At 14.2% G+C, this 15,897-nt stretch overlaps 3 protein-coding genes across 3 annotated transcripts, besides 38 other annotated features; 2 read left to right on the forward strand and 1 right to left on the reverse strand. All coding sequences in view use genetic code 6, as the record gives it.

The window, feature by feature from the left end:
- Positions 1 to 95: 95 nt before the first annotated feature.
- Positions 96 to 137: a microsatellite.
- Positions 138 to 274: 137 nt separating this feature from the next.
- Positions 275 to 330: a microsatellite.
- A 929-nt stretch (positions 331 to 1,259) lies between these two features.
- Positions 1,260 to 1,352: a microsatellite.
- Positions 1,342 to 1,381: a microsatellite.
- Positions 1,344 to 1,395: a microsatellite.
- A 231-nt stretch (positions 1,396 to 1,626) lies between these two features.
- Positions 1,627 to 1,679: a microsatellite.
- Positions 1,680 to 2,511: 832 nt separating this feature from the next.
- Positions 2,512 to 4,733, forward strand: IMG5_125070 (hypothetical protein; the record flags this gene model as incomplete). Its single annotated transcript, XM_004032244.1, has 7 exons — positions 2,512 to 2,620; positions 2,693 to 2,842; positions 2,910 to 3,092; positions 3,182 to 3,489; positions 3,613 to 3,989; positions 4,102 to 4,494; positions 4,571 to 4,733. Coding segments are annotated over 7 exons (1,644 nt in total), but the record flags the coding sequence as incomplete, so codon positions are not given.
- Positions 3,106 to 3,142: a microsatellite.
- Positions 3,526 to 3,564: a microsatellite.
- Positions 3,986 to 4,050: a microsatellite.
- Positions 3,994 to 4,099: a microsatellite.
- Positions 4,513 to 4,561: a microsatellite.
- Positions 4,687 to 4,748: a microsatellite.
- Positions 4,749 to 4,828: 80 nt separating this feature from the next.
- Positions 4,829 to 4,878: a microsatellite.
- Positions 4,829 to 4,901: a microsatellite.
- Positions 4,857 to 4,905: a microsatellite.
- Positions 4,906 to 5,733: 828 nt separating this feature from the next.
- Positions 5,734 to 5,792: a microsatellite.
- A 1,083-nt stretch (positions 5,793 to 6,875) lies between these two features.
- Positions 6,876 to 6,904: a microsatellite.
- Positions 6,905 to 7,020: 116 nt separating this feature from the next.
- Positions 7,021 to 7,313: a microsatellite.
- A 474-nt stretch (positions 7,314 to 7,787) lies between these two features.
- Positions 7,788 to 7,843: a microsatellite.
- Positions 7,799 to 7,843: a microsatellite.
- Positions 7,803 to 7,865: a microsatellite.
- Positions 7,803 to 7,867: a microsatellite.
- A 102-nt stretch (positions 7,868 to 7,969) lies between these two features.
- Positions 7,970 to 8,070: a microsatellite.
- Positions 7,970 to 8,081: a microsatellite.
- Positions 8,005 to 8,101: a microsatellite.
- Positions 8,012 to 8,100: a microsatellite.
- Positions 8,014 to 8,102: a microsatellite.
- Positions 8,015 to 8,100: a microsatellite.
- Positions 8,073 to 8,138: a microsatellite.
- Positions 8,134 to 8,852, reverse strand: IMG5_125080 (peroxiredoxin 4, putative; the record flags this gene model as incomplete). Its single annotated transcript, XM_004032245.1, has 1 exon — positions 8,134 to 8,852. One exon carries the CDS (start codon positions 8,850 to 8,852, stop codon positions 8,157 to 8,159), a length of 696 nt encoding a protein of 231 aa, XP_004032293.1. The 3' UTR covers positions 8,134 to 8,156.
- Positions 8,853 to 8,949: 97 nt separating this feature from the next.
- Positions 8,950 to 8,984: a microsatellite.
- A 195-nt stretch (positions 8,985 to 9,179) lies between these two features.
- Positions 9,180 to 9,218: a microsatellite.
- A 239-nt stretch (positions 9,219 to 9,457) lies between these two features.
- IMG5_125090 (hypothetical protein) lies at positions 9,458 to 10,258 on the forward strand. Its single transcript, XM_004032246.1, has one exon. It carries the CDS (start codon positions 9,805 to 9,807, stop codon positions 10,237 to 10,239), a length of 435 nt encoding a protein of 144 aa, XP_004032294.1. The 5' UTR covers positions 9,458 to 9,804; the 3' UTR covers positions 10,240 to 10,258.
- Positions 10,259 to 10,415: 157 nt separating this feature from the next.
- Positions 10,416 to 10,470: a microsatellite.
- Positions 10,471 to 10,819: 349 nt separating this feature from the next.
- Positions 10,820 to 10,881: a microsatellite.
- A 531-nt stretch (positions 10,882 to 11,412) lies between these two features.
- Positions 11,413 to 11,455: a microsatellite.
- Positions 11,415 to 11,466: a microsatellite.
- Positions 11,423 to 11,461: a microsatellite.
- A 1,495-nt stretch (positions 11,467 to 12,961) lies between the features above and the next one.
- Positions 12,962 to 13,006: a microsatellite.
- Positions 12,972 to 13,019: a microsatellite.
- The last annotated feature ends 2,878 nt before the right edge of the window (positions 13,020 to 15,897 follow it).

Here is a 15,897-nt window from a genome sequence, read left to right on the forward strand (position 1 = left end):
AAAACATATAATATAATAAAATTTACGTAAATAAAATGTTAAGAAAATTTTTCATATATTAAATAAAAATTTTATAAAAAAATATTAACTATAAAATATATATATATATATATTTATATATATATATATATATATATTAATTTTCTTTATTAATACTTTTTATTTTTAATTACATTAAGGTTTTTTATAACATTATAAAAATATAACTTATAATTCTTATATTTTATTGATATTATTATTTATTTCAATTAAAACTATATTTTAAAAAATAAAGATTAAATAAAATTTTAATAATTAATTATTCAAATTTTAACAATTAAATATTAAATTATATTCAATAGTAATTATGATTCAATACAAAAAATTTATTAATTTTACTTACATTTTCTGTTTAGCTATAATTATAATCATATTTATGAAATTTATTTTGCTATTTTGAATTTTCAATTATATTTCTATTATCATTAAATCTTCTTGATTAATCTATAATTATTTTTTGATTAGTAACTTACGTAAATAAATCGTTATATTCACTTTTTAATTATTTATTTTATGCATATAAATTTTAAACTATTGCTTAATTTTCAGTTTATTGGAAAAATAATTTATTTTTTAGAATTTGAATTTTCTTCTTTAAATACTCATTTTAATCAAGAACTAAATAAATATTTTACTTAGTCTCTTAAAATTACTAAATATTATTTGTATTCATTTGTTAAAACAATAAAAAATAATATTTTTAAAAAATTTTATAACAAAATATTAATATATAAAACAAATATAAGCAACGTTATATATATTTTAAGCAATTAAAAAAAAATATATGTTTATAAAGTTTGTATAACATATTATATTTTATTATATCAATTATATTTAATTTTCTCTTTTTATATTTTTTAAACACAGTATACTAAATAGAAAAAAAAATTCTTTACATGTTTAGAAATGTAGAAATGTTGTAATTTTAATTTTTAAAAATATAAAAATTTTTTTAAACTTATATTTAAACTGATTATTATCTAATCCAATATAGTATACTAATTTAAACAAATAAAATAGAAAAAGAAAAAAATATTTAACTCTCTAAAATAAAAATAATGAAAGTTAGTAATAAAAAAAAAAAAAAAAACAAATAAATAACACAAATATTAATAATAATATTAATCTAAAAATAATTAAAATAAAAAAAAAGAATTAAAAATATATCAAATTAAATTTAAATATATAAAAAAAATGAAAAAATTATTAAATAAAAAAAAATATATATATATGTATAAATATGTATATACATATATCTATATATATATATATATATATGTATATATTTAATTATTAAAAATATATATATATATTTATTTTTATAATATTTTTTTTTTTATATTTCTAATTTTATATGTAAATATATATATTTTATTTATTAAATATAATTTTTTTACATAGATATATCTAATTATTATAAAAAAAATTAATAATTATTTTTTTATTTTCTATTATATATTTAATTTATTTAATATCTTTTATTTAAATTAAATTATTTTTTATTTTTATTTTTATTTTTAATTTATAAATTCAAAGACATAAAATCATTATTTTATTCAATAATTTCATTATTTAAATATTTTTTTTTTTTATTATTATTATTTTGAATTTATATTATTAATAATTTAATTTTATTTTATACATTTATTCTTGAATAATTTTTTAACATTTATACTTATAGTTAAATTGAGAAAAGTTTATAAATATTTTTTAACTAATGTTTTTTAAATTTTTTTTTTCTCTTATTATAACTTATGTTTACTTATTCTTTTATAATATTTTTATTGTATTTTATTTTTTTATTAAAATATATATATAAATATTTATATTTCTTTTTTTAAGTGTTACGACTGTTTTTACTAATTATATTATATTAGTTTATAATAACGAATTTTTAATAAAATATTTTTATATATTAAAATTTAAAAAAAAAAAAAATTAATAATTTTTAAAAATACAGTATTGAGAATAAAATTAAAACATTATTTCAATTCAGAATTAGCAAAAACAAAAATTATATTTTTTCTTTATATTTAATTTATTTTTTAAAAAAGTTTATTAAATTTTAGAAATTTTAATTAAATAAAATTATTTATTAAAAAAGTAGGTCTATAATTTAATCAATTTAATAATATATTGATTTTATTTAATAATCAAATAAAATATATTAATTTATATCATTTTAATTTTATTTTTCTAAAAAAATAAAAATTACATTTAAATTTTTTTTTTATTTTAAAAATAACTTTTCAAATTTACTTTATAAAAAATATTAAATAAATAAAATATTTAAATAAGCATTAAATTTCCTAATCAAATGAGCAATAATAACATGTTAATAAACAAAGGGAATTCAGACACATAAAATAATTTTAAACCTGTAATAGAATCAGCCTTACATTAAGCATTAAAGTAATAATTGATAGTAGGTATTTTAAAAATTTCAAATATTAATTGAAAAAGTTAAAAAAGATTAAGAAGATGGTCCAATAAAAACAATATAATAAGCAATAAATGAAGCAGATGCAGGATGTGTAATAAAAATATCTCCTGGATTATATCAAGAAAATTTGAAAATAAAGTTTTTTATTTTATTTAAAAAATAACTTAATAAACATCATTGATATATTATTTTATAAAAAATGAAAAAAAGTAAACCATCAATTCGATTAGAACCAAAAGAAAAGATCGGGGATATTATAATTATAGGCAGTAAAGGGCCTGTTATACTTATTGATTTATAAAAATAAGAAAAATGTCATTTATTAGGCTTAAAATTAGCACATACAGGCATGACTGATGAGTAAAATTATATTTTAAAAAAAAACTTAAAAATATAGTGAAAAAGAAGAAGTAAATGTAAAAAGCAGATTTTAAAACAGTAAAAATAATACAGAACAACACGAAAGAGACAAAAATTCAAAAGTTCATTAAATATAAACAACACCAGAAAAAGAACTTGTTAATTATTTCCATATTAACAAGCATGTACATAGTATTGTAACAATTTTTGGGGGAAAATTATTTATTGAAGATTGCCTACTTTCTTTAAAGTAAAATTAAATATAATATATATATATATATGTAATATTTAAATATATATTTTTATAATTAATTTTTTATTAATATTTATTTTTGAAAGTTTTATTGTTTACACTTTTAAATAATTATTGCCAGCTATTCTAGTAAATGAATAATCAGAATTAATATTAAACAGAAGTGAAATAAAAGGACATTAAAGTTAAGAAACAATTGGTGTTTTAGTATAAAATGGCGATGTATTGATTAAAGATTGTAAAATTCATAATCATCGTGCTGGTGGAATACATATATTATCCTAACAAACAAATTTTATAAAAATATTAAACACTAAAATTCTTTAAAACGATAAAGTAGGAATTTAATGCCAAGGTGTTGACTCAAGAGCAGTTATAGAAGGAAATAGAATAGGTAAATGAAACAATAATTTATGTATATTTAAAAATAATATATATATATATATATATATATATATATATATATATAAATTTATAATTATATAAATTTTAATATAAAAATATTTTTAATTTATAGAAAGAACTAAAGGTCCAGGTATTAGAACTGGTATTGCTAACAAGTCTAGTATTGTTAGAAATGAAATTAGATTAAATTCACCTGGAATAGAAATTATTAGTTCTGATCCCTATATTATGGATAATAAAATTGATAAAAATAATACATCAGGAATTGTATCTTTGGTTTTTCAAGATTATAGATGTGATGGTAGAATTAAAAGTAATATCAGTATTTCTGGAAATAAATAATATGGAATTTCATGTAGTGGTATTAAAAATTATACAAAAATAGAGTAAAATTAATGCATTAGTTATAATAAAAAAAGTGGAATAAGAGCTGATGAAAATGCTGAAATTGCAATATATAAAAATAATATTTCAAAAAATTTAGGATAAGTAAATATATATAAATATATAAATAAATAAAAATATAAATAAATAAATAAATATATAAATATATATATAATATATATATATATATATATATATATATATAAATATATATAAGGGAGTTCTTTTAGTTGAAACTTCAAGTGCTATAGTTGAAAAAAATGAAATTTATGATAATTTAAAGGCAAATATAGCTTTAGGGGGTAGTAATTCTGTTGATACATTGATTGTAGATAATATAATACATTCAGGTAGATGTGAGGGAATTTTTATTATTGATGGTGGAAAAACTTGGATTATTAGAAATAAAATTTATGAAAATAATGATGGTATTATTTCAGTTACATCTATTCCAGTTATTTAAAATAATTAAATATATAATAATAAAAGCCATGGAGTAATGTTTATAAAAGATTCGAGGCCTGATTTCAGTAATAATTAAGTTTATAATAATGATTGTGTAGGAATATTTATTAGAGATAAAAGTAATGGTGTTATTAAAAAGAATGATGTATATATTTATTTAATTTATAAATATATATATATATATATATATATATATTTAAATATATATATATTTATGATAGGTTTATGATAATAAAATATAGTTAATTGTAGAAAAAAGATAACAATGTTTAGCTAATATTAGAGAACAAAATAATTTACAGGGTGATGTAAGAATTCCTTAAAATTATGATTGTAATATTTTTTGATTTAAATTTATTTTTGTATTTTAATATTTTTTTTTTTATAATTATATTTTTTCTAATTTTTTTTATAATTACAATTATTATATTATAATTTATATTTTTAAATTTAATTAATTTTTATATAATAGATTAAAAATTTAATAATAATTTTTATATTTAAAAAATTTAATTTTATATATTTAATATTTATTATTTATTTTTTATATTTTAATAAATATAATCATTATCATTTTTATTAATAATATTATAAATATATTAATAATTTATAACTAATTATGACTATTATATCTAAAAAATTATAATATATATAAAATTTAAAAATCTAATTTAATATAATATTATATTAATTAATCATATATATAAGATTATAATTTTTAATTTTTTTTTAATATTTATAATTATTATTTTTTTTATTAAAAAAAAAGTTGTAATTTTTTTTATTTTTCATTTATTATTAAAATAATGAATGGTATTAATTAATAATACAAAAAAATATATATGAAATTTCTATGATTAAAAATAAATTAAGTGAATATTTAAAAAAATTATTAAAAAATATAAGAAAATAAAAAAAAAAATTATAAATTAATGAGGATGATGAATAGTAATTCTCTCTGGAGAGCAAATTATAACGATAAAAAATCAATATAGTATTATTCTGATCATGGTCAAGGTTTAAAATAATAAAATAAAAAAAATCATAAATTTATAAAAAAAAAATATAATATTAACATTTTTTTTTTTATAAGAAAAAAATAAATATAACTATTTATTTTAATAGGAAGAGATAGTTATATATTAAATGATAATGGGGATAATTTTAAATCAAGATATAATCCTTATGATTTAAATGGAAATTTTTTTAAAATAGGTAATTATCAAGAATATAAACCAGAATATAATTAAAAAAAAAAAAAATATCAATCAGATGGAAAGGGTAGAGATGGATATATTGTGTATATTAGTTAATTAAATAATTTATATATACATGCATATTTAAAAAAATTTATGTGTATATTATAATATTATTTTATAAAAAAATATATATAAATATATATATATATATATATATATATATATATATATATATTTATATATACATAAAGACATAATTCAGGAGGATTTTTTAATGATAATGGAAATTATAGAAACGCATTTCAATAATCTTTAAGAAATTAATTTGACGTGCAATCACCATCAAAAAAATTTTACAAAGTTACTATAAAAGATATTTTATTATCGAAATCATAAAAGGTCTTAAGTAATAAACTTTCTCAGCCTAAATAAAGAGAAACTAATCATAATTATATCGATTATTTTAGTAAAAATTTTTAAAATACTTGCCCTTTTTATATATAATTTCCGAAAATAATTAAACCTAAATGAATTTGTAATTTTTTTTTTTTTATTTATATAAAAAATTAATAATTAAATTTATAAATAAAAAATTAAATATGTTGTTTTTTTATATAATTAATTTTTTTTTAAATCAAGTTAAATTAATATATAATATATATATTGATAAATAAATTAAAAAAATTAAAATTTTCATTTATATACACAATTTTTTTATTATTTTATTAAAAAATGTAAAAAAATCAATTTTAAACAAAATTATATCTAAACCTCCAAGATTTAATTTAATCATAATTTTAACAAACATAAATAAAGTTTTTAAGGGCCCTTAAATGAGAGTTTTTATCTTTCATTCTACCACTTTAAATCCATTAAAGTGCATTATTTTAAAGAAAATAAAGGAATAAAGGCCTAAAAATATCTTCATAGATGAATTCCTTTAGCAATACTCTATTAAATTTTTTACATTTAAAGAAATTTTTTAAATTTTATCGAAAATCATTTAATTATTAGATATATTCAAAGCCTAAAAAGTCTATAATATTAGATTATTCTTCCTCTTGATTTGCAAATGAAATGAAGGAATTCAAAAAATTTTTAACGAGATTTTTAGTATCAAATTTATTTTTATTTCCTAAAGATTTAAACTTTTTTAATTGGTAAAATTCAAGAATTTCATCTTCATTTTATAAAATTTCATATTCATTGAAATTTTATTTGTTATTATTATTGGTCATTTATTTTATTTATTCAATTAAAATTTATTCTTCATTTAAAAAATCTTTAATTTCTATTTAATTTTTATTATTTTTTATTTTAAGTGGAATTTATTTTATTTTTTTATTTATTTTTTTAACTTTTTAAATAAAATTCTATTCATTTTGTTGTTCTTCTACAACTATTTTTTTATTTTTTTGTTTTTCTACATTTTTTTAATCTTTTTTTAATATTGTTATTTATAATTAAAATTATTATTATTATTATTATTATTATTATTATTATTATTATTATTATTATTATTATTATTATTATTATTATTATTATTATTGTTATTGTTATTGTTATTGTTATTGTTATTGTTATTTTTATTGTTATTGTTATTTTTATTGTTATTTTTATTGTTATTGTTTTTGTTATTGTTATTGTTATTGTTATTGTTATTGTTATTGTTATTGTTATTGTTATTGTTATTGTTATTGTTATTGTTATTGTTATTGTTATTGTTATTGTTATTGTTATTGTTATTGTTATTGTTATTGTTATTTAATACTATTTGGTAAAAGAAACGTAAATACTGTAAAATTTTCAGTATTTTATTTGAATAAAGGAAGATTTACATTTTATGATTTTAATAAAATATATTTATTTTTTTATATTTCTTGCAAAAATTATTATAAATCATTTATATTTTAGTTATTATTTGTATAAAATGATTCTTTATTAGAAAAATTTAAATAATTATAAAGTTTTTAGTTTTGTATTATTGTATTTATATCTTTAAATTATTATAAATTATCAAAATTAGGTATTATAATTTATTCCATTGTATTTATAGTAGATTATGACTTTAAAGTTGGTGTTGTAGTATTAGATAAATCATTATTTATGTGCTATTTTTAGTATAGAATTTATTCTTCTATTTTAAAAAGAGGAGCGCTTATTAAAATAGTTTCAATTAAGTTTAATCTTTATGGGATCATTTTTTGATTTAAATGTTTTTTATTAATATTTTTTATTATTTTTTAAAGTATAATTTTTTTTTAATAATAATTTTTTTTTAATAATATTTTTTTTTTTTATATATATCTTTTTTTTTTTCCTCATATTTTAAATATATTTATATAAAAAGGAATATAAATATTAAAAAGATTATATATACAAAGAAAAATTAAAATTTCAACTATTTAAATAATAAATAAAAATAATAATGAATATATATTATATGTTAATATTAAAATATGAATATTATATATATTTATAATAATTATAATATATTTATATTTAATATATAATAATATATATATTTTATATACATATATTTTTATATATATTAATTTTTTTTTTATTTAATATTATATATATTTAATTTATTGTAAATATATAAAAATCATTATTTTATTTTTTCAAAATATTATAGTTTTTCATTTTAATCTGGAATAATCGTTTTTTCTCCTGGTTGCCATCCAGCAGGGCATACTTCTCCATGCTTATCAGTATGTTAGAATGCTTTTATTAATCTTAAAGTTTCTTCTACACTTCTACCTACTGGCGCATCATTAATTTGAATAGTCCTTATAGTTCTTTTCTCATCTATAATAAAAAGTCCTCTTAAAGAAGCTCCGTACAGTTCATCCATTTCATCTTCTACTAAAACTCCATAAGCTTTTGATATTTTTTTGGAAATATCTGCAAGTAAAGGAATTTAAAGTTTTCCTACTCCTCCTTAATTTCTAGGAGTTTTAATCCATGCTAAATGTGTGAAATGGGAGTCTGTAGAAATAGCAATTACTTCTGTATTTATTTATTTGAATTATTAGATTGAATCTGAAAAAGCTACTAGTTCAGTTGGGCATACATATGTGAAATCAAATGGGTAAAATACTATAACTAAATATTTACCTTCATATTAATCTAATGATCTAGTTTCGAATTTACCTTCAGGAGTTACTGCTATGGCAGAAAAATATGGAGCTTTTTACCGAGGTTAGGTTACTTGAGGAATGTATTCGTATTTTGCAATATTTGTCTTTTCGAAAGAATATAATGCTAAAAAGAGAAATATTATTATTATATTTTTTTACATATTTTTTTTATTTTATTTATTTTTATAAAAAAAAGATATTTTTAATTATAAAATATATTATTAAATAATTATTATATTTAATCTTTATATTTCATTATTTTCTTTTTTATAATATTTTTATTTTTTAAATATATAATAATTAAAATTTATATAATTTATAATTGTATATACTTTTTAATATTTATTTAATAGAAATTTTTGTTTCAAGTATAATTAGATTGAAAACACAATAAATTTTATATTTTTTACATACACTTTTTAAATAAATTGATAAATATATTTTAAATATTTTTATATAAAAAATACAATTAAAAATAATTTTTACATTAAAATACTTATAATTATATAAAATAATAATAATATATACATAAATTTAAATAAAAAAAATATACATAAATATATAATTAAATATAAAAAATTTAATTTGTTATTAAAAAAAAATAAGGAAAAATAAAAAATGCTTACTTTAAATTTAATAAATTCATGTTCCTCATTTAGTATATATTTATGTATAGAAATGACATTTCTATTAGCAATAACAATATTAATATTTTTATTTGCAATCCGAGCCAACATAATAATACTAAAAGACAAGAACTAAATATTAGACAAAATAGATATCTTAATGATATTAATTTCATTTATCCAAATAATAATATTAGTGATATATTTTACAATTATAAATAATGATCTTCTCCTGTACACACTAAGGTCTTTATTTTCGCTAATTAAATAATATCATGTTACATAATTTTCTGTTTTTTCGACAGTGACGAATCAAAAATAAATAAATATTATCAGTTTGCGAAAATTTCATTTATTTATTTACTCGCATTATGGCTTTTATAATTACTACTCAAAAATAACGATAATGAGATTTTATATTCTTGCCAAAGCATAGATTGGATTTTACTTTCGGGTTCAAGTTGCGTATATTCAGGCTTGATTTCTTATGTAGGCCTTCATATAATTCAAATACTTTTAAGTTATTCTGATTAAGAAAAATAATGGATTTGAATAAGGAAACAAAAAAGTATCTAAGGATGAAATTGAAAGTAGAAAAATTTAATTGGCTTTATTAATTTTAAGTAATTTGATTCCTGCTTTTGTACAGTTTTTTTGGGATTATTTTGCTTTTAGTAATGCCATTAGTGAATTTGATTGTTATTATTATTTTTATTCAAGAGATTTTTTAACTTTCGTGATTTTTCTAATTGGGAAAATAGTTATTTTTTTTGTATAGCCATGCTTAGTATATTATATATTCTTTTGGTAAAATAAGAAGTATTTTAAGTCAGTTTAGGATAATTTAATTGATAAAAATGATGCATTTTTTTATGATAGAAGAAGTGAACTTTTGGAAAATTAAGATGATTATTATTATTGATTTTACTTTTTTGTAAAATATAATTTTTTTTTATTTGTAAAATAGAAAATAATTGATTAAAAAATACATAGAAACAATCAAATTAAAAGAAAATTTTGTATTTAAACTTTTAAATTAAGGCTATTTATTTATTTTGCATTATTTTTAAAAATAAAATAAAAGTATGTGTGTATTTATAATAAAAAAAAATAAAGAAATATAAAAATTGAAAATAAAAATTAATAAATAAAATTTGCAATAATAACAACAACAATAATAATAAAATTTAAATTATTTTTAAACCAAATTCTAAATTAATTAAATTTATTAAATTATCATTTTTTTCATGATTTAATTTGAATTATATATATATATATATATATATTATTATATTCTATTACAATTATATTATATAAATTTTATAAAAAAAATTATTTATTAAAAAAAAATATAACTTTTTTTTACATATTTAAAATTAAAAAAAAAATTAAATATTAATTAAATTTTACAAGACTAATTAATCATTATGTGAATTCAAATTTCTTTGAAAAAATAGAAAAAAAAAAAAAAAAAATATATTTTTTATATAAAATTATATTATAAAAAGTATTTTATAAATATAATAAAATAAAAAAAAGTATTTTAATATATATATATATAATATTAATTTACCAAATAATTAATATAATATTTCATTATAATTAGACAAAATTATAAAAATTATAATAATATAATTAACTATAAATATTTTCTAATTTATATTTGCATAAAATTATTTTTAAATATTTTTACATTTAATAATATATCGAAATTTCTATATCTTATTATAGTTTTTTATTTTATAAATTTATATTTTCTTAAATAAATTTATAAATATTTATTTTTTAATATTTTTCCTTTTTAAACTTTAAATAAATTATTATTTAATCCATTAATTTTTTAAAAATAGAATCATTTTAATATTTAATGTATTAATCTTAATGAACGATAATTTTTTTTTTATATATTGCTTAAAAGTAAATGACATAAAATAAAAAAATATAATTTATTTTTATATTTTTCTTTTTTTTATTTAATATAACAAATTAAACAAATTATTATAATAAAATTTTTTTAATATATACGTAATATTATTATAATATTTCTATCAATTTATTTTATTTATAATTTCTTAATTTATTTTAAACTATATATATATTTTTTTTAAATATTTTTTATAATAAATTTTATTTAAATAAATTTTCTAATTACATATTTTATAAGTTTTTGAAATTATTAGTTATATATATAATAAATTAATAAATTACTTTTAAAACATAAAAGTTTTTAAAAATTAAATGAAATTTTTAAATTCATATATATGTTTTCTAAAAAAATAAATTATTACAATTATATATGTACAAAACATTCCTTTATTAAATATGTTTGTTAATTATTATAATGTTTGTTTTCTTTTTATTTAAATATAAATTTCTATAAATTGATTTTTTTTTTATAAAATAAAAAAGAAAAATCCTTTTATTCTTCTCATTGCTCTCACATAACTTCAGCAATTTCTTAAAACACCTAACTGTTAGATTTTACAAAATTTTTTCTTATTTAATAGATATACTTTTCATTAGTGTGAGTTTTTATATGTTAGGTAACTATTTTTATTATATGCTATTACTACATTTAGTATAATAAACATGCAATATCTTTACTTTCGTTTCTACTTAGTTTAAAATCGATGGTTATTACGTTTGTTAAGCTTCTAACCATTATATTTTCGGTTACTTTAAGTTTATCTATGAGTTAATCTAAGGCGTTTTTAATTTCTCTTTATTAATGTTAAAAATCAAGCCTGGATTATAAAATTTATTAGAGTTAGTTTAGATCTTATCTATAATTGTTGAGTTCAGTTAAAGAGTTTTTGAACATAATTTTTATTAGTTTTGTAATAATTTATTAATCAGATTATAAATTATTAGATTAGAGTATTTTTTTTATTTGTTCTGAGATATATTGGTTGTCGGTCATGATTTTTTGTTTTAAATTTTTAGATTTATTTGTTTATTTTTGTTTTGTTTTTTTTTATTATAAAAAAATTATTTTGATTTTTTTTTTTTATAGGTTTATATAATTCTAATTAAATGAAAAAATATACAAATAAAGATACTAAATCTAATTTTTTTATATCTAATATTAAAAAATAATTTTAATTATTTAATGTTTCTATATTATATAGATCAGACGTAATATTAGTTTTTTTTTTTAATAAAGTTAATAATTTTAACTTTAATTTTTTTACTGTATTTATTTTATATAAATAATTTATTTTTTTTGTATATTTTATAAAAATAATGCCATTTTTTTTTGTAATTTTCTAGTGCACAAAAATATATATTTTACATTTTTTTAGAGCATATTAATTGTTTTTTATATGTTTTTTTTCATATCTGATAAATTATTTTATATGCAATATTTTATATAAATATAATATTATTTTGTTATATATATTATTATAATTCTCTAAATATAATATTAATTAAAAGTAATAAAAAAGCAATTAAATAATTAAAAAATTACGTGTATAATAAATATATCATTTAAATGAATAATTAATATATATCTTATAAATTAATAAAGAAAAGTATCTTTGTTATTCATAATAAAAAATTATAAATCACCTGATATATGAATAATTTATTATTAATAAAAATAATTAATTAAATATATTTTTAATCTGTTTTATTTTGTTTTTTTTTAATAACTAAAATTAATTTATTTTAATATATAAATTATTTATAAAAATTAAATTAAATAATTTACAAATGTCTAAATTTATTTCATTTAACACAAGATTTTTTTTTTTTATAAATTGATATTTTTGCCTATTTTTAATAATTTTTTTTTATAGTTTATAAATTCATGATAATTAGCTACTTAACAATTTTTTTAAAAAAATATTATATTTAATTAATTTATTGAACTTTCTTATTGGATATAGGATATAAATTTTTATTTTTTATTTTTTAAATATTTAAATACTTTTGATTATTTTTTTTCAAAAATTCATGCTTTTATAAAAATATATATTAAAATTAAATAATAAAAAAATATAATAAAAGTATTATATTATCATAATTTAAAAAAGAATATACTAAGAATAAATTAAAATGTATTTCAAAAATTAAATATTTATTTCTGATATATTTTATAAAAAAATAATTTATACTTTTTTTATAATAAAATCAACTAAATATTAAAGGTTTTATTATTTAAAACTTTTTTGTATCGGTGGCTATATTCAAAATAAATAAAAATTATAACTTAATTTAAATATTTAAATATAAATCTGTATAATAATTTGAATAATAATATATATAAATGAATTATATAATAAAATAAAAAAAATATCATATATAAAAATATGAAAATTAAAAAGCAAAAAAAGAGCGAAATATATTTAAATAATAAATAACTTAAAAAAAGTTATTTAATATTTTTTCTTCTCATATTATTTAATTAATATCTACAATAAAAATAAATAAATATACATTATAGAAAATCCTAAGAAAAAATGTCAAAATATATAAATAGAATAGGCACGAAAGAAATAAAATACCAAGTAGACATAATACTTTATAAACTAATAATGAATTTTAGTATAAATGACTGTTAAATAATAATACTATTAAAAAGAGGTTAGAAAAAAATATATATATATATATATATATTTATGTATCAATAATTTACAGATAAATAAATAAATTAAAGGTGATCATAAATCAGAGATACCTTAATCTGTTTTATTAATAGATAAATTAGCGAAATTTAATAAATAAATATTGAGTGTTCCCGCAACATTATTTTGGGATGAAAAATAACAGTAGTTTTAGTCAAAAGCAGCTGAACTTATAATCAATATAAAACATAATTAAATTGAAAAAACAGCAGGTAAAATAGAGTTAGATATAGCCTATTATGCCACAAACTAAATTCGATAAAAAAAAGAATGTAGGAAATTATAAAAATGTCCAGATTAAAATTCTAAATTATATTATGAAATTCGAGTACATGAGTTTGGAGATTATTCTTTTTATTAAAAAAATGAAGAAATTAATGATGATTTCGAAGAAGAAATGGACACAAAATTAAGTATTTTTTAAATTTATCTCTCAATAATAGAGCTTTTTGTTTAAAAAAAGGAACAAATACATATCCATAATAGAGAGAAAATAATAAAATTAATAATTTGCAGATTTTTAAGGAAAAAAATTAATTTTCATAAAATAAATTCGAAGAATTTAGTTCTAAATAGTTATAAGAAGAAATACCGAAGATTAATTTTAATATTGGGAATGAATCTTTAAATATATAAAAATAATAATAATAAAATAGCAACGAAAAACTTTTGTAAGAATAAATATTGAAATTAAATTAAAAAAATTAAGAAATGTCTGTACTTTATATCAAGAGTTAAAATGAAGTGAACAGAATGTAAAGTTAAATAATTTAAATGGAATTAGAAATTGAGTCTTTATAAAAAGTAGAAAAAAAATTATAAAATTAATTAAGCTTTAATGAAAATTAATATAAAATTTAATTAAATTTATTAAAAAATTAAATTGAAAATTAAGAAAAAACATCAACTTAAACAATCGAAATTTTAAACCAAAATTTACAAATTGAAAAAAATATTAATTAATAACTAAAAGATTAAATTGAAAAAAAAATATATAAAACGAAAAGTTAAGATAATAAATTTTAATTTTTAATGATCATAATAATTGTTTATTAGAAAAAGAAAGTATCTTAAAATAATTCGAAGCAATAAAATTGGAAAATGAGAAATTCTAAAATATTATTAATGACCAAAAATTTTAACTGGAAAGTAAATAGGGTTAATTCCAAGCATTGGAAAGTTAAATTTTACATTTAAAATAAAATTTTTCGGATGCTATAAATGCGATAATTCTTTAAGGGGATTCAAGGTATATTGATTTGATAGAACCTTTTATGGCTTTTAGAAATTATAAAATTGATAAGATGGAAAAAAAGATAAAAAAAGAAGCTTAAAATAATGAAAAGAAAATTCAAATTAAAGTAATTGATGGTTTGTTGTGAAAAAAACTTATGTATTTTTGTTATTTTTAAATAAAAAAAATTATTTTATTTATTTGACTTTATTTTAATTGGGATTTTCTTTTTTTATTTGTATGTGGGAATATATTTTTAAACATTAATTTTAAAATTATTGTTTTAATTTATATATTTTTTTTAGTTTTTTTATTGCGAAAGTAAAAAAATAGAATATTTTTTTAAATTTTAATGTTTATAATATTAATTTTTAGTGAGATTTTTTTTAAAAAAAATCTTAATCAAAAAAAAAAAAACAATTATATATATTTTTTTATTTTTTACGCATTTTAATATTGTTATTTTGATTTCATAAAAATATCAAATTAAAAATAATAAAACATTTATTTTTATATTTTTTTAACTTTAATTTTATATTTTAAGATAAAATAGATAAAATTTATAATATATTAAATAATTAAATTGACATAAAAAAAAAGAAATTTTATTTAATCTCATTAATTATAATATTAGTCTTTTTATAGTTTCTTTTTATAAAAAAAATAAGTTCTAATACTTTTAATAATATTGAATTCAAATTTTTATTATTTTATTATT

This window comes from Ichthyophthirius multifiliis, assembly GCF_000220395.1.
Source record: "Ichthyophthirius multifiliis unplaced genomic scaffold scaff_1120509250987, whole genome shotgun sequence".
Taxonomy (NCBI): domain Eukaryota; phylum Ciliophora; class Oligohymenophorea; order Hymenostomatida; genus Ichthyophthirius; species Ichthyophthirius multifiliis.